Source organism: Limanda limanda, chromosome 5 (genome assembly GCF_963576545.1).
Source record: "Limanda limanda chromosome 5, fLimLim1.1, whole genome shotgun sequence".
Lineage (NCBI taxonomy): Eukaryota > Metazoa > Chordata > Actinopteri > Pleuronectiformes > Pleuronectidae > Limanda > Limanda limanda.
The window spans coordinates 5,471,373-5,494,904 of NC_083640.1; the positions used below are offsets into that span (position 1 = coordinate 5,471,373).

Consider the following 23,532-nt stretch of genomic DNA (forward strand, 5'->3'; position numbering starts at 1 on the left):
CTATCTATCTATCTATCTATCTATCTATCTATCTATCTATCTATCTATCTATCTATCTATCTATTTATTGTGTTTTTATGTATTTATGTTCATTGTATGCACCAACAACCAGAGCAAATTCCTGGTAGGTGTAAACCTACTTGGCAATAAATTCATTCTGATTCAGATTCTGAAATTGAAATTCATTTGAGGTCTTCTGAAGCAGACATTGTTGTGTCTGTGACGCAGTCCCAGTCGGCAGAGAGAGGCGGCGCGCTGACGTAGGAAAATCGACGCGCGAAAGCTGCACCCGGAAGTGAAGGTATCTGAGGGGAAGAAGCGGCGGACAGTTCGGGATTTGAATCAACCTGAACTTCTTCCAACATCTACAAACATCTACATTACTATGGCGGACACGAAGGTGAGCGCTGGCACGCCGGGTCATCTGATGCTCGGTGTTCGCTGTAAACTCTGCATTACGTGGGAAAACGTCGTATTTCAATCGTTATAATTGGTCTAAGTTAGCTGTGGGTAGAAGTGCCGAAAATGCTGCGATGTCCTGATGCTAGAGAAGCTAATGTGCTAGTTGTGTGAAGGTGTGAAGTGTCCGGATTCTGTGAACCGGCAGCTGGAGGGTTTTATACTTTCTAGATCATTTAAGTTTAAGTTTAAAGGGGGACCCGCTCTTCCTAGTGCAGCCAGTCAGCATGTTAGCATTAGCTTCCTGTCTTAAACTGAAGGAGGTAAGTGACACACAACGCTAAGATGATCAGTCGGAACTCTAGTGGTGTTTTAAACCGAGCAGGTCACGGTGGTCGTGGTGTCGACAGGCCGAAGACAACGAGGTCAGCTAGCCCCTCTGCCTTTGTCTGCCCAGCACAACAGTTGCTAAAAGGAGTTGGCTAATGCTAGCTGTGTTAGCAAGGCGCCGGAGACAGTGACTCTTGTATTCTCACGGCTAGCCGCAACTAAGCTTAACACCGGATGAAGTGCAACACACTCCAAATATCATGACACAGGATGTCAAGCTGAAATAACATGGTTCCACTCGGGGACACACACCGTGGAGCTAGCTAGACCCATCGTTAGCTCGATGCTAGCCCGCTAACAAGAGGCCTCGCTCACCAGCTAGGCAACTTCACAAAGAGTTAACTCAGGAAACACCAAGTTGAAAAAACTATTTGTTAACTTTATTGAAGTCAAATGTAACAGTCAGAGATCTTAATAAACCATAAAGTGATAGCGTTGTCTCTTTTTAAATGTAGCTAACATGTGATGGCTGAGCTGCAGAAACTTAAGCGGTACTTTCTCTAAGCTAGTAACCGGTAACGAGCTAGGAATAAGTTTGAAGAACAGGAAAATCTCCCGCAAACTTGTTATGTTAATTTGTTTATTTCCATTCACACGTTTTGTTTATGCTTTATCACAAGTCCTGAAGCTGCCTTCTTCTCTCTAGATAGATAGATAGATAGATACATTACTTCATTCATTCCCGAAGGGAAATGAAGTCGTCATAGCAGCCGGTATATTTGAATACAATAAAATACAATACAATCAAATAAAAAATATTGAGGTAGAAAGAATAAAAACAGAAACACAAGATAAATAGGTAGATAAGGTGCAGTGGCAAGATGATGGTAATGTTATTGTTAGACAGTATATAAAAATAGTACAGTATATATAGTATATATCATAATATATATTTATATATGATAGTAATAGTAATTATACCAATATAATAATAATAATGGCAGCAACAGTATATATAATAATAAAAGTAATTATAATAATAACATGTACACATGTATAAATATGTGTATATAGACTTAAAGAATATACATAACGGTAGCTGTCTGTTTCGTCACCATTTTATGAAGAAAACACGTTCTTGCCAGGTTAAAGTAAATGTTACAGATACACGTGAGAACACCAAACAGCATTAAAGACGCTTGGCTCAGCAGATGTGAACAACAAAGGGTCTGTCCAGTTCCCCCTTGACAAAAGCTATACTTCACCAATGAGCTCTTAAATCCCTGTATTGAAGCATGTGTGCTCAGTCACTTTGTTCCCGAGCTTTTAAAGAATCACTCTGGCCTCCTGCCATGATGCAACATGTCTAATCATTTTAACCGCAGATGCATGGATTTCATTTTTCTGGGGTTGACTCATTCCCTGCTTTTCCTTCTAGGACAAGGAGGAACCCGAGACCACTGCAGAGAGCACAGAGGACACTAATCATGACCCTCAATTTGAGCCCATCGTTTCCCTTCCTGAGCAGGATGTGAAAACATTAGAAGAGGACGAGGAGGAACTCTTCAAAATGTATGCTGCTTCAATAGTCGTCCTTTATTTCTTTGCATGTAAATCGTCACATTTTGCTGGCCAGCATCTGACTGCTCTACTGGTGTCTTCACTTGAAGTATCACACGGATAACTATGCTGTTTGTTTTTTACTCAGGCGGGCCAAACTTTATCGTTTTGCCTCAGAGAACGACCCTCCAGAGTGGAAGGAGAGAGGAACCGGTGACGTCAAGCTGCTGAAACACAAAGAGAGAGGCACAATCCGCCTCCTGATGAGGAGAGACCGGACCTTGAAGATCTGTGCCAATCATCAGAGTGAGTCGAGTCTCCAAATTTAATAATATTATTCTTTAATTCCATCCTAGAGAATAATATTTATAGGAAGCAAACAAACTATCACCTTTTATAACATTAATTTATAAAAAAAAACTGTTTCCTTCCACAGTAAAGTCGCAAGTTTTCTAAAGCACATATTATGTTGGCTATGCTAATGTCATTGGACCGTTTACAAATCCACTGCGCTCACCAATTCACCAACATTTTTATATTTCTGACATGAGTGCAATAATAATTGGCCTGTTTTTAATTTAATTAGTAATCTTGCATTACACTTTCATGACTAGCCTATGCAGACTCACTCTGTTCTTTGCTGCTTCCTCCAGCCTCGAACTTTTGCTGACTGCTACATGAACATGCAGAATCTAACAGTTCACTGTTTTTTACTAAAAGGCTGGTGTATGTTTGCTCTGCTACATTACAATTCAGATTTTCACAGCTGAATTACTATTTTTTTTAAACTGAGAGCAGATGTTTTCTTAAGACAATGAGTTGAAATGCAAAATAACAAGCGTGCTGAAGATGTGCAACTGACCTGTGTTCAAATTTTCTAGCTCTTCGCTCATTTCACTGTTTTACACCATAAAAATCGATTACTTTATCAAGAAATGTGCAAACTATGCAAATAAAACATTTCAAAACTGAAATGGCTGTGTAAAACTATAGTATATGACCATATATATTAACACTGTTGTCCTTGTGAACTGTAGTCATACCTGTGATGGAACTGAAGCCCAACGCTGGCAGTGACCGGGCCTGGGTGTGGAACACACCAGCAGATTATGCTGACGAATGCCCTAAACCTGAACTCCTGGCAATACGCTTTTTAAATGCAGAAAGTAAGTGCTATACATATAATCCAATGTAACAGTCAGGAGGTTTCCCAAACTGTGTATAATTTAGATTCTCTTGATCACACTACAGAGTAACTTTGGGAAAAAGTATTGCTGCTTATTGATACCATCAATTAACTCTGATCTCTTTCCAGATGCTCAAAAGTTCAGAGTGAAGTTTGAAGAGTGCAAAGATGAGGTCAGAAAAAATCTAGAGGAATCAGGTAAGTCAATCACAAATGTTTGGAATTTTTCCAACAAGGTCTAGACTGACGACAAAGGGAAAATTTGATTAAATGGAAGAATTAATCAATGCAGATGCTTCCACGCATGCAATGTACAGTTAAAAAGTAATTAACATTCAGACATATAAAGCAGACCTGGTTAATTCTGATTTGGCAAGAGAAGATGTAAGTGACTTTGAAAGAGGCTTGTGACCCAGACGACAGGAGCTTAACTGGCTGTTCCCATAGCAACAGATTTAAGACATTGCATTTAAATGGAAAAGACGTCATTAAATATGATCGAAATTGCAGTTAATAGCGTACTTTTTATGATCGTAGTGCTTGTGGAAAACAGAAGTGCAACTCTTCCTCTGAGTGTAGATGCAGGACGTGATCACGTTTCCTCGACTAAGAGGGAAGGTTCACAACTGATCAATACAAAGATTTTCAGAGTTACGATCCTAGTAAAACGTTTCTATCCTGATGAGAGTGGTCTCCTCCAGGAAGATGAAGGGTCTGTGTATGAAAGTGAAGTGATCATATGCAATGGCTTTTAAATCTGAGATTCTCAATCTTTGTATTGGATTATGTTCTCCTCATCAAAACACCAAATGTTTGAAGCCTGGTGTTCATCCCTCCTGTGAAGTTCTACAGAGATGTAGATACAATACCAACTACAGTCACTCATCTGTTGGCCTCTTAAGTTACGATAGTGAGATTTCAATGTCTTCTCAGTAATTAGGTTATTTTTATATTTTATCTACGCCACTTGGTGTTGTAACATGCCACAATCAAACAAATATCCGGGCCTGCAGTTCACAGCTGTGCTCATGATTGAGCAATGTCTATAGTGGCCTGTTTTTAATTTAATTTAAACATTTATCTTGCATGAAACTTTCATGACTTGCCTATGCAGACTCACTCTGTTCTTTGCTGCTTCCTCCAGCCTCGAACTTTTGCTGACTGCTAAATGAACATGCAGAATATAACAGTTCACTGGTTTTTACTAAAAGGCTGGTGTATGTTTGCTCTGCTACATTACAATTCAGATTTTCACAGCTGAATACAATTTTTTTAAACTGAGAGCAGATGTTTTCTTAAGACAAGGAGTTGAAATGCAAAATATCAAGCAGGCTGAAGATGTGCAACTGACCTGTGTTCAAATTTTCTAGCTCTTCACTCATTTCACTGTTTTACCACAGGCAACTCCGATAGCGCAAACAAGGTGGCAGAGAAGCTGGAGGAGCTCTCGGTAAAGGAGAAGTCACCAGAAGACAAGAAGAAAGGAGACCAAAAGGAGACTGAGAAGAAAGAAGATGAGAAAAAGGAAGATGAGAAAAAGGAGGTGAAGGCTGAGGAGAAGAATTGAGAACCAAGAACTTGCTTTGCTGATCTTCAACTTATCAGTTTTTCCTCTTTTTCTACAATAGACTCTAACTGAACTGAATTTGGACACTTGCATATTATTAGTATTTTTTTTTATTCTGTTTTGCCTCAAGATCACAAGTCCTTGATGCCACTGGGGAGAAAAAAATACAAGAGAATTTATGAAAAAAAGACGCCCTTTCCCTCCCATCTCTTCCCCCCTTTGCACCTTGGAATGCCACACTTTCCATTCTTGTCATCTACAGTTCAATATTACAATTGACAAACTGTGAAAAGTGGCTTGTGATAGTGATAATTCCCACATTGGGGTATTTTTTTGTTTTGTTATTCTGAAGCAGTTTGTTTTAAGGAGGGAGGCGATAATGTAGCCTGCTTGTAAGCAGCACAGGGTCAGGGACCAAGCATTGTGGAGATCCCATGATTCATCTCAGTGGGCACTTCTTACCCACTGTCCATGCTTCCACTGTTAGCAACAGCAAGTAAGATGAAGACTTCTCAGCGAATGTCTTGTAGAAAATAGCTCTCTCAGTTCCTCCCTGAATCAGTTCATCTGGAACTGACTAGAGGAGGAATCCCCTCCACACAGTTGAAGGGCATCAGTTGTGAGCTGCACATCAGTGTCCACTGATAGCTGACTGACAGATCAGATGCACTTAGCTAAGCTTTTTATTTCTTTACCTTTTTTGTTTTAAACCATTAAGTCTAAGTGAACGGTTCACCAGAGTTTGGCGCAGCTATGCCCCAACTTAGGTTCCACACCAGGAAGTGGTGTGTTTCATTGAGATCATAACATTCCCAAAGTTTGAAGCATGTAGAGTATATGTAACAGAGTGTGCCCTCTCAGATCTGTGTGCTCACCACCCTCTCCTTTTTCGTTCCACTAATTAAGTTCTTAACCTTGCCTCTTAAAGTGCATCCAAGTGCCAGTGCATCTGTAAATACGTGTTTATGGATGAAATGTTGCTTTTCATTTGCACTCAAATGATTTGAAATGTTTCCTCCACCTTCGAATAAAAGCTGTCAAACACCACGTTCAAATGCATTCATAAAAAAAAAATACTTGTTTCCTGGGGTAGCTAAAATCAAATAATTTTAATTCACAAGGATCTTATTCACTCAGAGATGAAAACTTTATTTAATTTGCTCAGGTCATTGGGAAATATTTCCTCTTCACAAAAATAGGAACGCATGTACATTTATAGTATATTCTATATTTTTAATACATCTTTAACTTCTATTTGAGTTTCAGAAAACATCAGCTTGTGGCTGATGGAACAGATTCATTGCAGACTGTCAGGAATGGTCCCTGACCTGCAGTGATGTCCATCCCTAAAACAAGAACATTGGACTAATGGCAGTCATCTTAAAGAGGAATGACATCGACAGTGTTTTGATATGTGGTCAAACTGGGTGGGGGGGGGGGGGGGGGTTTGTTCAGGCAGCAGCTAACGGTCCATTCAGATATATCAAGATGCTGCTGTAAGTTGTTATATTTGAAGCTCATCAGATTTGTCACATGTTATAGCCCTGTGTACCACAGCCTTAGAACAGAAACCACTTTCTAACACTTGAACAGTGTCAGGTGTCATCTCACATAACTGTATTGGTGGTAAGGCAGCTGGGTGTAAGTAGCAAGTTTTCAGTAACATCCAACTTTGTCAGAAAGCAAGACTACCACCTCACTGTTCTTTACACTGATCTCTGCAGAAACTAAACCTAACATAGGAAATGGGGGAAATAATAATTTTCTATCTAAAGGGGAATTCTGTTTTCTGCTTTCCCTTCTCAATCTTGGCCCTGTTTATAAATATTGGTGTGTAAATTAATGGTACTTGTCTAACTTTTGGAATGGGTCCAGTAGATCATCTCCCTGCTGGCAGTCGTGACACGGCAGCACTGGCTACATTGTAATGCAATGGGGCATCCAAATTTAAAAACAAAGGGCCCAAGTTGGAAAATACTGGACTTCTCCTTAAACCTAGATCACAAATCCCTTTGAACATTAGCTGTTCTTCAAGAACTTTTCAACATCAAATGAACTCAGTCTGATTTGTGTCACTTCTGCCTTTTGTTGTCTCAAGTACAAAACTAATAATTCATTGTACGTGTACAATAGTGTGTCAACCACTTACATTTCATGATTTATGAAACAGTTTTTCCTCTCAAAAGGCAACAATGGTTTATTCTTAATGCAAACATAGCTGGACTAAATAATCTACCGCTCTACGTGTTGATATATTCTGTTGATGCAAAACACAAATAAAAACCTGCCACTTATCAGTTCATTTTAATGGTCAAAAGTAAATCATGTTATGAGACTGAAAAACAGCAGGAAGCCAAAAAAGAGCAAGTCCCATTTGAACTCTGAGTGGATTGAAGCTGTACCAGACAGCTGCTGCACAAGGTTGTGATGTTTGCCGTCTTTGAGAAGTTGAGGTGGTTCATGGCCACTGATGTCTAAATCTGCCTTTACTCAGAGTCCAAACCTCGACTTGTCCACAACACATACGAGTCAAAGATTGTTTACACCTCAACATCACAAAGCTTATTACATTTCATCATATATATTTTTTACGTTGCAAGTTATAACAAGCTATATTGTTTTATTTCATTGATTTTTACCCATTATTCATGATCTCATTTATTTACTATATATATATATCAACAAGAAACTCCACTCAAAATAAAACATCCATTCCAGGCTTAAGTATCTGTATAAAAAGATGTATCAAACTTTTTTTTTCAAGGTTGGGTATATAAAAATGAAACAAACCAATTTTAAAAAACTAAAAAATAATGAATGGGTGACCAGTTATCTTTAGTTTACCACACGGGACAATGGCTTGTTTTTCTCCACCCTTCCAAATCCTATGGTTATAATAACACAAACATATTATACTAAACTATTTTCTTGCTTTTTTTACACAACACATGTAATAGCGGAGATGTTGTTTTGTTGGTGTAAGGCTGGACTCACTCTGAACTAGATGGAGAAAACATACAGTTGCGTCCAAACGTCTTCTACAGCTTTGGGGAAGTGGTCTCAGACTTTTGGACGTCACTGAACATCTTCCTGGCTCTACTGTCATATTGAACTCACCTAACTGAAACTAATAGAAGCCCCCCCATGATGTACAGCACCTAAAGAGGGATCAATATCTGCTCTGGACTGAGACAAAGAAAAAGACATTCATGATTCATGAACGTAACATCATATTCCACCCTCTCGGCTGCTTTAATCCATTCCTGAGAGAATTGCACAAAGGTGGAAGTTGCAGTTGAAGGAAACCTTTCTCAGTGAATTTGGAACGAAGCCACCAGACACGATTTAAAAATACTTTCTCACAATCCCTCGTTAATCTAACTCATCCGTCCTCAAAGCTGCACAACGCCCCCACTTGAGCTGAAGATGACTTGAACAGTACAGGTTAACGTGAAGCAGCACCTTGGCTTCTTGAGGTGAGTTGACGTGAAGTCTCCTCTCACAGCGGGCCGTGGTGAGGTGGTCAGTGTTTTATTGATTTGTTTGTTGCACGTACGCCTCATCTGAGAGACAACGGTTATAACATTGACAATCTCATTGGACGGTCCACTCTTACAACAAAGGTGACGAGCCACAAACATGTAATGACAACACTCCTTGGACATACAGCACAGACTGCAGCAGGATCCACTGACCACCCATCCCTCGGGTACTCACACACACACACACACAGGCATTTTAGCCAGACAGACCTACACAAGAGCAGACAGGTCCTCTGATTGGACAATATCTCCATAGCCACAGAGCGCTGTGTGCCCCTGACTGGCTGTTAAGCGAGACACAAAAGTAACAGAGAAGAAGTATCTCTTTGTGACAGAGTGGCTGTTGTGGTCGGAGGTGGAGGTGGGCTCCATGCTCACACTGATATCTCATACGTGGTGCCCCCTACGCCTGTCACCTTTTTGACGTTACTGTGGCGACTGGGGCTGAGGTTGGAACCCTGGCTACCCGGGTGGCAGTCCATCTGCCCGTTAACTTTCATGGCCTCTCTGAATGGAAATAGAAGAAGAGAGAAAAATTACCAATGGCACAAAGAGCCATGGACATTTAACACCAGCCCAAAGAATGAAGGTGACAACATGCAGATTTAAAGTCAGGAGTTATAAACAACAGAATGACTGTGTGAAGGATTACTTGAGATTTTACTTGATAGTGAAGCAAGGCGTGCAAATGTTAGACCAGAGGGTGAAAGCATGCAAAAGAAAAAGAAATGAGGAGTCACACAACTTTATTCATCTGACATTTGTGAAATATTACAAAAATGATCTGACTGAACTCACGAATAAATAAAATGTTGTACATACACCATAACAAATGCTACACAATGCCTCAGCTGGGATTAGTCCACTAGTGCCCATGAGTAGCTGGCTGTATCCAGCAGGGGGAGCTGGTTTGCCAGTGGGAATACATTTAAAGTCACTATTGGCTCAGTACACTGCATGCAGTCGTTAGGATTCATACCTGGGGCCCCCCATTCGAGGGGAGTCACTCCTCTCATGGGCATTGATGAAGGAGTATTTCTGATGGGCGTAGGAGGGGGATCGGGGCACGGCCGGGGAGTGGGGCTGGTGGGCCGGGGAGCGATAGAGGCCCTCAGCCCTCTGGCTGCTGTTGGTGCTACTGTGATCATTGTGCAGGGAGGTGGTGGAAGTCCTAGGGGCGCGGCCCAGCGTGGAGCCAGCGTGGCGCAGCACAGGGGTTCGCTGGCCATAGCTCAACAGCCCGACCCCCATCAGGTTGTCCCTGGAGCCTCCATAGGCTGGGGGTGTTGGGCCCCTGGAGCTGGGGCCACGAGGACCATCTACATAGCAAGCGGTGTGAGATAGACCATAGCCCCCATCAAACACAACAGAGTCCTGCGCATAGATGTGAGTCTGGGAGCGCCCATGCAGCATCTGCCGCTTCTCCCTCTCCTCTATCTCCTTTCGCTCCTGGATGGAGGCCATGATGGTCTGGGAGAGGTTATCATAGCGCACAGGGGAGGGGTCCCTCTCCCTGGGGTGAGGTGATTGCCTGCCCACCCTTCTGGGTGCCATTACTGGACTGTAGGCAGGGGCAACCTGCTGCCTCTGCATTTCAGGTTCCCGGATGTGGCACATTTTGGTGGGCAGGTAGGGCGAGTGGAAGCCCATGGAGGGCATACCACGATGGGCCATGCATTCACTGGCAGCGGCTGGGGAGATGCTGGGGTTGAGCAGGCTGTCGTAGGACAGACTGCCGTTACGGTTGGAGAGTGTGTTGGGTGAGAAGACACTCTTGTAGGGGGTGGAGGTGACTGTGTGCGGCTGCAGGGCCGGGAGCTGGCCCTTCTGCGGCCGGGGGTGACCTTGATTCAGGCTGAGAGAGCGGGAGTTGATGGGGTCGGAGTCCAGCTGGAGCGGAGAGGACTGGAAGGTGCGGTGGAGGGGAGTGTTGGTGTACTCGGGCAGGTCCAGGTTCGGCTCGGATCGGTAGTCGTGACCACGGACACCCTCTTCCAAGATGGCTGAGGTCTTCTGATCATCTGGCATGACAATCTGAGGAGCAAACAGAATGTGCATTAAGTCAGTGTCTATAACAGCTGCCTGTAAACCTTTTGCAGCACAACCTCTGGCTGAAGCAAAAGCTACTTATCCCAGTATCATAAGTCTTACCTTCTCTCCAGCAGCGTGGTAGTGGACTTTCGGCATGGTGCCGAAGGACGGCCTGAATCTGTACATGGCTGGAGTGGACGGGTGGGTTTTACCGGAAAGAGAACTCTCTACAAAACACACAGAGAAGGGAAACCAGAGTTAATGCTGTAATAAAGATAACAGAAATGGCCCTATAGAGATTTAGAGCTGAATGCCATGAAAAGAGTAAAGAGGCTGGAGGGACAGATCCTAGAAGCCCACATCATCACTGTTCCTCAAAATGGAAATGAATTGGAGTTGCTGGGCAGCCAGACAGTAAGAGTCCATTCTGTAATTGATCTATAGCACGTTCAAGTCCCGAAACTGCCGACTGTCCATCCCTGAACTACCTGAGCAAAGCCCAAAAGCCCTGAGGCACTTCTGAGCTTCTAGTTGCTAAGTGTCTCTAAGGGAGACGCAAGAAACTCTTACATCCACAAGCAGTGAGTCATCTTAATCGCTTTTATATAGACACCCAATCCATTTAGACCAACTGCAGTAATTCAACGTTCCACCAGGCTGCACTACTGCTCTATAAACGAGCAGGGAGTGTTCACTCCCTGACATAATGCACCATGACACAGGAGGTCCTCTGGAGGAAACCTTGCAATATATATTACTGACACTTCATACTGTTGAATGCAACAACATAAAGACAATGTTATGTCTGTAAAACTAACTACATAACCTAACCCATCACTGTTTCTATTTTACACAGATTCATTCCCACTGGATCTTCCTCTCCCACTCCTCCGTTTGGCAGAGCGCCAATGCTGCACACCACCACAGAAAAAAAGAGGCGGTGATTCATGTTGCAATGATTCAGTCTGAAATGTCTCCATCATAACACAAATCTGATGCTGATTCAGTAAATGGGATTTTCCTGCTCGCTGCAAATCACGCCTGCTCTGTGGCCTGGCATGAAAAAAGGCCATGGACCTGCCACTGGGACCAACATTAATCAGGCTAAACTAGCTCCAAGTGGCACATTGGGCACTGGTGATCTACAGGGGAGAGTTTGGGGATTCGTCATTCGGCAGGAAAGAGAAATGAGATTGATAATAACTGGCAGATTGACTGATGAGTCTCGTACCTTCACTGGAGATCATCTGGCCTTTCTGCTGGTTGTACCGGTCGGCTTTGGGCGGCAGCGGGGGCTGGCTTTCTTTTTCATCCAGGCCGTCCAGGCTGCTTTTGGACTACAGGGAGGAGGGGCAGGGTGTTAAAAGCATCCAGAACAGCAGCAGCAGATGAAATGGAGAAGAGAATGTGTTGGTGTTAGTGATGTGCCAACACAGCTCTCACAGGAGGTTGTGTGGTAGCAACGCTTCATTAGGCAGCTGCTTGAGCTTAAATTGATCATTTTTAGTGGTTAATAGAGTGGGAATGCTGACAGAATAGGGACAACAATTAATTTTCTAATTTTCTATCTTAAAGGAGCGGTCCACTGACTTTTAACTTTCAGAACTCCAGTTAGACACAAAAGAAAATCAGTGGAGCAGAACAACAGAGTTTGTGTCTGAAATCACTCACTCATTCACTCACTGTATAAAGAGTAACATAGAGGTGATTCTATAGAGCACTATACAGTGAGCTTATCAGGAAAATCTATGTCAGTCCACTCATATTACTTTAGGTGTAAGAGTTTATTTTCCTTCATGAATAAGAAGAAATATTTAGTGTCTGCAGCAGGTTTCAGTTATTTTTAATTCAGGCTTTTCCTTTTCTTTCCTGATTTCTATTGAGATTCTTTATTTATTTATTTTTATTTAGACATGACTCAATTTAGTTTTTTACATCATACATTCCTCTCCTCTCTACCAATTTTCTTTAATTCAGCAGGAGCGCAATGCATGATGGTATAAATTGATTGTTCATCAGTTGTACACTACTTTTCACAATGCATTATGGGATACAAATAGTCCACTGTATATAGGGTATAAAAAACGCACTAAACATTTGGACAACACTACATAATTGCAAAGTAAGTATACAGTGAATGATGAGTGATTTCAGACAAAACCGTTTTCACTTATTTTTCTTCCTTCTGAAAACCAAGTGTCTACATTACCCACGATGCAACTAGATCTCTGTCAGAGAGATTTGAGTGTGTTATGCCGACCGTTAGTCTCATGTAGAGACAGTTAGCAGACGACAGAGGTCTCACTCCATTCTATCTCTAAAGCCCCAGATGTTTTTTATTTGGAAACTTGCAGAAGCCGTTTATCAGACTTCTGCCACACAGCTCCTTCTGGGGGGAGTTTATACATATTTGAATTTTTCCTCCCCAAGACCTGTAAACAGACTTTGATGTATGAAATCAGTGGATTCTCCCCTTTAGGTTACAGGATAAATTTAAGTTGAGTTTTGCAAAATGTTCACTTAATCTCTCTCGCAGTTTACAGAGCAACTTTCACTGAACAAACTTTCACACCCGAAAATAATTTGACCTGTAGGGTTAGACTCTTGAAGGGGAACGGGATGCTTTTCTTAACTGCACCCCCACTTTGTGCTTCAGGCTGATAAGTTGAGTGTGGTGGAACATTTACTCCCAACATTGAAAATTGATTTTTAACACTAAATGGCACAAATTGAAACTTATAGAGAAGTTAAAAAATCCTTTTTGAGCATAAGGCATACTAGAAAATGGTTATTAATGTACATTTGCCTTTAAAAACACAAAACAACTCCTTGACCGGTTTAAAACAGTTTTAAGAGACTTTAGATTCACACATATAAACATGGTGTATGAAATCGATATCTCACCTACTGTGAGTCATTTGGTTTGAAGTCAGGTATCTATTCATATTCTACTCTCCATATATCTGACTTCATTTAGCTACTACATCCTCTCATTCTGCTGCACTGAGTATGAGGCTGCATGAAAGAAACTAGTAAAGGTCGTTAGGAAATAGTTAACATCAGCTGAGATAAAGTACTGTATGGGAGCTGGATGATAGGATAACAGGGAAAGAACTCACCTTGGAGCTGACGATGGTGCTGCGGATGCCGTTGTCACTGACCACGATGGTGACCTGCCGGTCGGAGAGATCTGGTCTGATGAACGGGGGCTGGACTTTGATGTGGGGCTTTTTTCTGGGGTCCAGCGTGTACCTGTGTATGGACGACACACGTGTCAGGCCACGTCGGCAGGGTTCAGTTTTCAGAATAGTCTTTCAGCATCGCCATTAGGGCTGCAAAATTCCGTGAATATACAAAGTTGGAAACTTGCCATGGGAATTAACGGGAATTAACGGGAATATACGGGAATTAACGGGAATTAACGGGAATAAACTGGAAATGTTGTGGGTAATTTATACTAACTCTATTTACCTTGTCATATACAGACATAAATATAAACATTTTGTTTTGTCATAGGCTGATTTGAGCCCTGAGGAAACTTTGGGCTCTTGACTATATGCTTCTGCATCGTTGTGTCATTCTTAACATAGGTCTTTGCACAGTATTTGCAAATGTACACAGCCTTTCCTTCTACATTGGATGGGGTGAAATGCCTCCACGCATGAGAGAGTGCACGTGGCATTGTTCTGTAGAATAAGATGAGAAAAAAGTTTCCGGAAATTTACCGGAAAGTTTCCGCCCCTTTGCAACCCTAATCGCCATTAAATATAAGGGGATAATCTACATCGGTAGAAGCCAGGATGAGAAGTTTGCATATTAGTAACACATTGTATTTCACATCAAAATTCCCACCACAGATCCAAAGGGGGTCACAGCATTGTCTCCCTGACTGAAGTAAAGTAGAACCATTGCTGCAAACTAAATTAAGTTTCTTTAAAAGCGCTTTGTCGATAATGTAACATCATCAATATCATACACTGTGTGTCAAGATGGACATGGCTGCTCTCTGATAATGAACCCAAAGTGTCTTGATTGCCCCCTGTAGGTCAGAAACCCCACTTCCTGGTTAGAGGATAGGACATGAACCAGACTAAAAAGTAAAAATACATTGGGGCAAGATGGCAGCATTGGCATCCGGGATATTTTGGGTGGCAGGAAACTTCCATCCTTATATATACAGTGTATTAACAGTTCATCTTCATTTTCAACATTGTGAGATACACAAGTCATTCTCACAAATAAATTCACAAGACTGCAAATTACATAACCTAATATATGAAACTAGTAATGTGCTACTTATTCATTTAAATCCATAATCAAAACATGGTTAGTCACATAGAAACAGCAACCTGTTATTTTACTACTGTCTTTTTTCATATACTGAACTCTGTACTGCACTATCAACACATGATGGCCTGTAGAGTACACTGATTACACGCTATGAATTGTATATCTGCATCCTCCCCTGTGGTTTGTTCAAAACAAGTATTCCTGCAACTTCAGAAATCTGTATTGAAGTGGCTCCTTAAGGGTTCCTTCATAATTTAACGAGTTATTTTAATGTTTAATGGTTAGCGTGGGACCTCAGGAAGGAAAGATATCAATCTCCTACATTTTAAAAATCCATGTTACTTAATGAATGTGAGGGATTTGGTGTCAGATTTTAAAGACTGTTCAGTATCAGTCATGTCATTGGTCCAGTAAATGTAACACCCTCCATCGGGGACAGTGAAACAACGTGAAGACAGAAGCTGGTAACACAGCGTTCCCCCCCCACCTGCTGTTGTCTCTCTGCAGTCACACTGTAAATTTTTATGGGAGGGGACTGGTCCCAATAGGATATAAAACTGGTGTTCTGGTTTGCTGTGCTGCGTGTGTATGTGTGTGTGTAAAAAGCACAGTGACTAGCTCTGCGCTCTGTTTCCCATTAACTCTACACTCTGAATCAATTCTCTTAGCCATCTGCCTTTCCCCTGGGTTCCTTGTTGCTTTCAGGCAGAACTGGATACAAACCTCCACAAGCACCTCGGAGTAAGGGAATATACTCATACACACACAAACACACACACACACAGGATGGATCGACATCTCACTGCAGTAACATGATACTGCACTAGAGCTATGCATGGATGTCATGGGCTCTGATCCGCATTGACTTGCTGAGACAAAACCACACACACATTAACACATCCATACAAACATACACAGTCTCTCAATGTATGTAGATAACAAAGCAGAAAGACAAAACCATTTATTCATCAATCATCACTGAAAAGCATCTTCTGTACACACAAACACACACACACACACACACACAAACAGGCAGTGTAGCAGAGCAGCTCACCTCGGGGCCAGAGGACTACATAAGACATACTCCACATTTCCACAGCAACCCCTGGTGAAGGGATTCACTCCTCCACGAAACTTTCCAGTCACCTGAGGAGAGGAGAAAAACGCACACACACACACACACACACACATATTCAGACTCATGGGTCCAGTGCTTGAATATAAATCAGGTGACTCATAATGAGTGTGTGTGGGGTTATTTGTGCGGGTCATTAGCATTTGTGTTACTCATTTGACTGCATCCTTAACAAGGCACATTTATTTCTCGCACACAGGATAATTGAACTGCATTATTCCACAGCATGTGCAGCTGGAAACAGTGAAATGAGCTTTACACTGATTCTCAAGATTCTCCAAATATTTCAAAGGTGCCCTAAAGCAAGACAATATGTATTGAGGCAGCTCCAGGTGTAAAAGTTGGGATCTGTGTGAATGTGAAGAAGCTCTGTTCACATTCCTAGATTACAGTTGAATAAATGTTACTTTTGTGCGTGTGTGAGTGTCTCAGGACATTGTCGCCTCACCTGTTCATTGGTTGTTCGACCTCGAGCCACGAGCACCATATGGAAGCCTGTGAGACCCGTAACTGGAATGAAGAAAAGCCCAGCTATACCCATCACCACCATACTGGACACAAAGGTCAAGGGCAGCAACAACAGCAATTCTGGTCTCAAGGACATTAATTAGATGTGCTGTAAGACTAACCCATAGCATCTGGCATCAGCTTTATGCTTCTATCATTACTCTGAAAAATTAAGGGGAAACATATTATGCTTATATTCAGGTTCATAATTTTAATTTGGGTTATAACTCGAAAAAGGTTTACATGTTCTTATATTCAGAAAACGCATCACTGTCCTCATATTGTCAATTACTGCAGCTCCTCTGTCCGAAACGCTTTGTTTTAGCTCCTGTCTTTTGAAGGACCCGCCCTTCTGAGGAAGTCTAGGCTGCTCTGATTGGCCAGCTGTCCCACTCTGTTGTGATTGGTCAACTGCTTCCACTTGCGTGAAGGCCCATGGCTTTGTTCAGGGGCGAGCCAGACTAACTGCTCGCCATTATGCAAATGTTGGGCATTGTGATGTCACATGAATGCGAACTATAGAGGACAATCAAACTGAAAAAGCATCATATGTCTCCTTTAAATACCAACCGAGCAGATTGTCCCTTTATGAAAAGAAGTGGGTGTTATCAGTGAAAGGATACGTGACGGTGGTGTGCAGCGTTCCCAGCCTCTCTCTGTGGTGAAGGACAAAGATGAGGCCGAAGGAAAAGATTCCAACCATGTGGATGGTCAGAGAGAGCAGGAAGAGGAAGAAGTAGCGGTAGTTCCTCCGTCCAATGCAGTTGTTCACCCATGGACAGTGGTGGTCAAAGTCCTGACGAGGAAGAGAGAGAGAGTTACACTTTTAGATTTGACCTATGCATGATCTCCTATACACTGGTAAAATCACTCAACTGATGTCAACAAAGTGTTCTTGGTTGAATTGGTTCAATGAAATATTCTACCTACATCTCCAATAATAACTGCCTGCAGAATAAGAGCGACATCTTGATGAGTATTTCAGAACTTTAGTAGAGTTTTGTGTTTTATTCTCCACCAGGAAAATTGTGTTTCCGTGCATCTGATTGTTAGTCAGCGAGATTTAACGAAACCTACTTGATGGATAACCACTAACCACTTGGTGAAAGGATGTCGTATGTGTCAAGGAATAGAATTTCAATTTTGATGTGGATGCAGAATTTTCTTTTTTCACTTTCTTTAATATCGTTTTTCCAGAGATGGATCTGGATGAAAACAATCTGGCATATTTAGGAGACTGATATATATGAGTGTGTAAAATTTAGTGCAGCTTGATGGAATTTCAGGGGTTTATTGGTCCTTGGCGGAGGTATCCACTTGACTGAGTCCCACTGTAGTTAGTTATGTGACCTACAATTTGACTCCGGTCTTAAATTTGATTGTAAATGTTTAATACATTTTGACCTATACATAATCTCTTATCACTGATGAGACACTAGTTACATTACTTGATTGAAGACGACAAATTGTTCTTGGCTGATTATGAGGAAGGAGAAAAGTTTAAATGAAGTAATCGATCCATAATAAACCTTTGACTCCACAAAGTATTAATAATTGTAATAATAACTTACATTTATATAGCACCTTTCAAGGGACTAAGCAACCTGTATACTTCCACATCATACCATATGTGTAGTGTTAAGAACTAAAAGAGGATTTAAAGCCAGTACTAAAAATAGTATTTTACGATTAAAACTGACAATAATTATATATTATATATATACCATATATATATGTTCAGTGTTAGTCTCAGTTTTAATTCTTGGCAGGATAGAAAAGCTTCTAAGTAAATTCAAGTGGCAAAATACTTAGAAATACATCCAATCTTCACTGTGCTAAAAGGACAACATCAGATTACTGACAAAAAATGCTAAAACTGTATCAGTCTAACCTTATACATATTTAGATGTTGCTGCCTGCATAATCTCTGAATATACTTGTTCTCTGTTTGTACATTAAGTATTCACCCACCTCCACACAGTTGTCACAGACGCTGCAGTGCGAGCACCGAGGCGGCCTGTAGAAGTGACAGGTGGCGCACCACTTCATCCGGACCTGGATGCCCTTGATCTCCACGTTCTTGTAGAGCGGTGCCCTGAAGTCATCATCCTTGTCCTCGTCCTCGTCGGCTGTGGAGAAGAGAATAGATTTACCCTCAGAGCGCGCACATTAACATTAGAGCACAGATGCATCTGGTGGCGTGTGTCATAGTACACACACACACACACACACACACACACACACAGTAAAAATAAATGGTTTTGATCCAGCTTGACAGAGGCAACTGGGGAGCTGTACTGTAAGCTGTGTGCAGAGGCAGCAAACACAGAGAGATTTGTATAGATATGAACTATTCATTCTGCTTTTAACATTAAGGCAGATTAACGAGAAAACACTGTGACTCGTGGGCAACATAAGCTGTTTGCTTTTCTTTTGTAAATATTCACACGTCTATCTGATATTTCCAGAAATCTCTTGTGAGGCAGGTGTATTGTTAAAGACCCAGGCAAGTGCAGTGTCAGATTTGGTGCGATTTGGACACATATCAATAATCTTAGAATAAACTGGCAGTAGTTGGGTCTCTCTGCAGTCTGTGGACCAAGTTGAACATGTCTTCTTCTACGTCCTCAGATTACTTACAGGGACAACACCACTCTTCCATTGAAAATCATACTGTGTACATTTAAGATTCTAATTTATACCACCGGTATATTGCTGAAATCTGTGTGTAGTCGGCATGTGTATTTTTAAGGGTCCAAGGAAGCGCGGTGGTGAATCTGGTAATGATACATTCAATATGAATAAACTTTGAACAAGCAGGTGGTTTGTTATAAACGTCAGAGATGTAGATATGACACTGCATACTTATGAATAATTCTGTTATTTTCTAAAAAAAACTGTCATAACTACATCTCTGACGTTTATAACAAACCAGACCGTTTAAAAATCGGTTGAAAATTGAGCAAGTTATGGTTATTTACCACAACCAACACAATGTTACGGGTGAGCGAGATGCCACCTAGCAAGATGGCCGCCATGTGCGGACGTCCGGCTCTGTCGAACGAGACATCTAGCCTTTATATATAAATCTATGGCGTCAATGCCGACAACAGCGCTTTCACAACAACAGGTGTGTCCACGACAACGGTAGCATACCAGTTGATAGGGAGGGTTAGGGGTGGAGCTTCACTGAACTTTGAATAAACTGATGTGCAGCTCTATGTGCAGCAGCGGTGGCGCAGCTTCACTGTTCCTCAGCAGGTTACTTGCAGTGGCTCGATAACTGCAACTCACTTCTACAGTTTCAGAAGGAAAACTTACAATGGGCCAATCAAATTGGCAGTTTAAAAACAGGCACTGCACTAGTTTAAAGAATGAAGTGTTTTTCTTTTATGGGAATTGAACCTCTTACCGGACAGAGTTCATGCCTTGCTTTATCGGACCTAAACCGATAAGGGATCCCCTCACAGATCTGAACTACAGCTTGAGTGTACAAGCTTTTCTGTCGTCCTTGGTGCGTCTCTGCACTCAATCAAAGTGTTTACGTGAAGCTTTGCACCCTCTGCCTCTGAGAGCTTTTTGGTTTGGGGAGCTTTTTGGTTTGGGGCTGCTGTGGACAAATAAAATATGTCCTCTGCTGATCAAAGGGCACTTTCTCCGACCACGAGAAGAAAAATCATTTCACCAAGCCACAATAACTGCAGGGAGATCCAGGTAGCTGAGCACCCGGAGAGAATTCAAGAGAGAGAGCGTGGAAGAGAGAAGGCGAGAGAAAGAGAGAGAGAGAGGAAACAAAAGGTAGAGCGCAGAAATAAACAGCTCCACAGCGGGAGATTGCTCTGTCATTATGGCCCTCGAGCATCTTCAAATAGAATTTTGAAGGTAAAGCGCCTGCCAAACCAGAAGAAACAAACAGCAGCTCTGCTTGCATCTCTTCTCACAACGTCTTTTCTACAAACGCTCCTAGCAGGAAGTGTTGAGCAGACAAAGCACGGGCCTATTTACTTACACTATGACAAGTTCAGTTAAGTTACAGTCAGATTTTACCTGAAATACGCTCAACAAATTCACAATAAATGTATGTTTTTTCACCCTTTACCGTTGTTGATTTGCATAAACAGCTTATTTTGGTCATGATGTCTATTTTTAGCACTGTGAGGCACTTTCACCTCATTTTAATCAGGCCTATATGTGTGTAGTGTTGGAATCTTTATCAAAACATATCTTAGGCCTAATCCTGTTATTAGCATTCATGTAATCCTCAAATTAAAATAATTTCAGCTCCTGACACCTTCCCTGATGCAATAACAGCTCCTGTGAAGGTCAGCTGTCATTTTAGTGAGATTATTGTTTACAATTAATTTAGTTTAGAGAAATAAGTCATTATAAAAAAAAAAAGTACATGCATTCTTTAGCCAGAGAAGAATCCTGAGGACATCACATCTTTGCAGGATTTTATTTAATTTATTTTCCACTACAGCATCAGCATGTACAAGTGTTGACGTGTGTATCATTCTTCATGACAGGGTGAGCTGTGTGTCGACACCAGGGAGACGACCCGCACTGTGAGTGAGGATGCGATAGAGCTTTACTTTGCTCATTGATACTTGGGCAGGTTGCTGGTTTTTTTATTTTCTTTTGCTAAAAATAGCTGCCTGCTAAAGCTGCAAAATGAGGTTGATGAGAGCAGTGAGACTGAAGAAATCAGTAAGTAAAGCTGCCGGCTGTAAAACCGATGAAACACAGCAAACTGCTCTGTAGAGCAGAGCTGCAGAGTTGGGGGATAATTATCTGTGGGTTCGAATTTATTTTGTCACCACTGCACCTGGCGTATAACTGAATTTTTATTCACTATTCACTATTTTTTACTCATTTGTAGGGGAAAAAAGAAGGAAAGGCTGTGTACATTTGCAAATACTGTGCAAAGACCTATGTAAAGAATGACACAACGATGCAGAAGCATATAGTCAAGTGCCCAAAGTTTCCTCAGGGCTCAAATCAGCCTATGACAAAACAAAATGTTTATATTTATGTCTGTATATGACAAGGTAAATACAGTTAGTATAAATTATCCACAACATTTCCAGTTTATTCCCGTTAATTCCCGTATATTCCTGTTAATTCCCGTTAATTTCCATGGAAAGTTTCCAACTTTGAATATTCCCGGAATTTTGCAACCCTAGTCACCACTGCACCTGGCGTATAACTGAATTTTTGAAGATCTGTTGCACAAAAAATAGAAACACTGAGGAAAAACCCAATTGCAGAAGAGAAACCCAGGTAATCTGCCCAAGCACAGTGCAAGTGCACAGTTTTAACACAAGCAGGGGATTTTTTTATATCAAATTATCTTAATGTCACATATTTTTGACAGAAAAATATTGAAACGCGCATAAATAAATAAATACAACATTCAACTCATTAATTTTCACTTTTGCAATGAATGAGCCTCTGAGCAGATGTCATTTAATGGTCATGTCAGTTCTTCATCTTTAATCTTAACTTCACTGGCAGCTCTCTGAGATACAACATGAAGAGCTCGGAGAACAGCTCATCCCTCAGTCGTCTATAAGAGGCAGCAGGGCAGAGGCAGCAGAAGGCCACCGCCACCTTAGGGGAGGCTGATAACCTGAGCGTTTCCACAACCTAATGATTATTACCCCTTTATGAGCAGAGAAAGCTCTTCCTAAAGACAGGTGCTTATCATTTACAAGCACATTACACACGTCCCTGGGGATGAACTTAATCATCATTACTTAACCCAGGCAGCGCTGAAGATGAGGAGTCTGCATCAGGAGCGCACAGCCAACGCCGCTCGCTTAACGGCTGAGAGACATTCAATACACCTCACAATAAGAAGCTTGTATAACATCACCTCCACCATTGTCCTGCATGTGGAGCACGTGGACTATACAGGCTGTTACAGGGAGATAATGGGGGAGTGGAACACTGGGGAGGGGGGGTGCTTTGATAAATGTAATACCATTAAAGCTGTGTTCTCTACATGAGAATTCAACAGGGAGGGAATATGTAGATGGTGTTTAAATATTACAATAGGTATTTTTAGTCTAAAGTGAGTAAAATCATCCCTGAGAAAATTGTTTTTAATCATTTACTTTGACTTTTTATTTTGGTCCATCTCCCATCCATTAACATGGAGGAGGCTATATTGCAGCCAGCCACCAGGTGGAGTTTCAACACGCTGGCTTCAATTTGGGGAGCCAATATGTCCTCCAGCTTTATATACAGCCAATGTTTGATACAATAGACTCTATATAAAGCGGTGTTTGTATCCAGGGTATTTTAGCTTTATTTATGGATAGTGAGAGAAAGTGGAGATGCGCCGTCCATCTTTATACACAGTCTATGGTTGCCACACGTCTACACAGTGGAAACCATTGTCACACACATGCCTATACAAACCTCTGGGGTAAACTCCAGGGTCCATGAAGGTCGCCATACTGAAGTTGGCCAAAACGAAGAGGAAGACAACGCCATTGTAGAGAGGCACAGCGGAGGAGATCACCTTAGTCAACCAGGGGCACCTAGAGACACAAAGGAGGAGACAGGTTTAGGTTTTGATTCTTTTCGCTGCCATGAATCACAGACATTTACATTGACATACATTTACATCACATCTGGATCATAGGTGCGTTTCTGTTGCACAAATACTAATAGTTACCACATCATTCCCTGATCATGACACATGTGTGCACTGTTTGTTAGAATGAGTGCTCTGTTCGTTTGACACTTGTGCATTTTGGTTCTTCAAGGGGATATTAATATTCATAATGAAAAACAAGATAATGTTAATCACAGCTGGGTTAACCCTGGATGCCACAACTGGTGCCTTAACAAAAAGAAACAAGATTCCCTTTCTCACCCCCTTCATTGAATCAGTTCCAAAACATAATGGGTTCTTCTTTGGCCCATACCCCACCCTTCCACTACGTTTCAAGAAAAGCCTACTATTATCAATGAAATC

The 23,532-nt window shown here is 41.6% G+C and overlaps 2 protein-coding genes and 2 non-coding genes across 4 annotated transcripts in view; 3 read left to right on the forward strand and 1 right to left on the reverse strand.

The window, feature by feature from the left end:
- The first annotated feature begins 289 nt into the window (after positions 1-289).
- ranbp1 (RAN binding protein 1) lies at positions 290-6,089 on the forward strand. Its single transcript, XM_061072321.1, has 6 exons — positions 290-400; positions 2,168-2,301; positions 2,438-2,595; positions 3,327-3,455; positions 3,605-3,673; positions 4,876-6,089. Exons 1-6 carry the CDS (start codon positions 386-388, stop codon positions 5,040-5,042), a joined length of 672 nt encoding a protein of 223 aa, XP_060928304.1. The 5' UTR covers positions 290-385; the 3' UTR covers positions 5,043-6,089.
- Positions 2,909-3,039, forward strand: LOC133002562 (small nucleolar RNA SNORA77). The gene has a single exon (XR_009678261.1). It is a non-coding gene; the product is annotated as a small nucleolar RNA SNORA77 (small nucleolar RNA).
- Positions 4,586-4,716, forward strand: LOC133002566 (small nucleolar RNA SNORA77). Its single transcript, XR_009678265.1, has one exon. It is a non-coding gene; the product is annotated as a small nucleolar RNA SNORA77 (small nucleolar RNA).
- A 2,838-nt stretch (positions 6,090-8,927) lies between the features above and the next one.
- The window catches only part of zdhhc8b (zinc finger DHHC-type palmitoyltransferase 8b), a 65,223-nt gene continuing 50,618 nt past the window's right edge, over positions 8,928-23,532 (reverse strand). The window contains exons 2-11 of the mRNA XM_061072152.1: positions 22,971-23,092; positions 18,519-18,676; positions 17,171-17,343; positions 16,489-16,591; positions 15,960-16,051; positions 13,735-13,867; positions 11,847-11,952; positions 10,736-10,842; positions 9,564-10,618; positions 8,928-9,091 (exon numbers count right to left, since the gene is read on the reverse strand). Of these exons, the coding sequence (XP_060928135.1) occupies positions 8,959-9,091; positions 9,564-10,618; positions 10,736-10,842; positions 11,847-11,952; positions 13,735-13,867; positions 15,960-16,051; positions 16,489-16,591; positions 17,171-17,343; positions 18,519-18,676; positions 22,971-23,092 (2,182 nt within the window). The 3' untranslated portion in view covers positions 8,928-8,958. The remainder of the gene's footprint in view (positions 9,092-9,563; positions 10,619-10,735; positions 10,843-11,846; positions 11,953-13,734; positions 13,868-15,959; positions 16,052-16,488; positions 16,592-17,170; positions 17,344-18,518; positions 18,677-22,970; positions 23,093-23,532) is intronic.

Excerpts from the sequence above, each read along its gene's own strand:
- ranbp1 (XM_061072321.1), top strand. Across the intron at positions 2,302-2,437 it reads GAGGAGGAACTCTTCAAAAT|GCGGGCCAAACTTTATCGTT; the intron begins GTATGCTGCTTC and ends TTTTTTACTCAG. Across the intron at positions 3,456-3,604 it reads ACGCTTTTTAAATGCAGAAA|ATGCTCAAAAGTTCAGAGTG; the intron begins GTAAGTGCTATA and ends ATCTCTTTCCAG.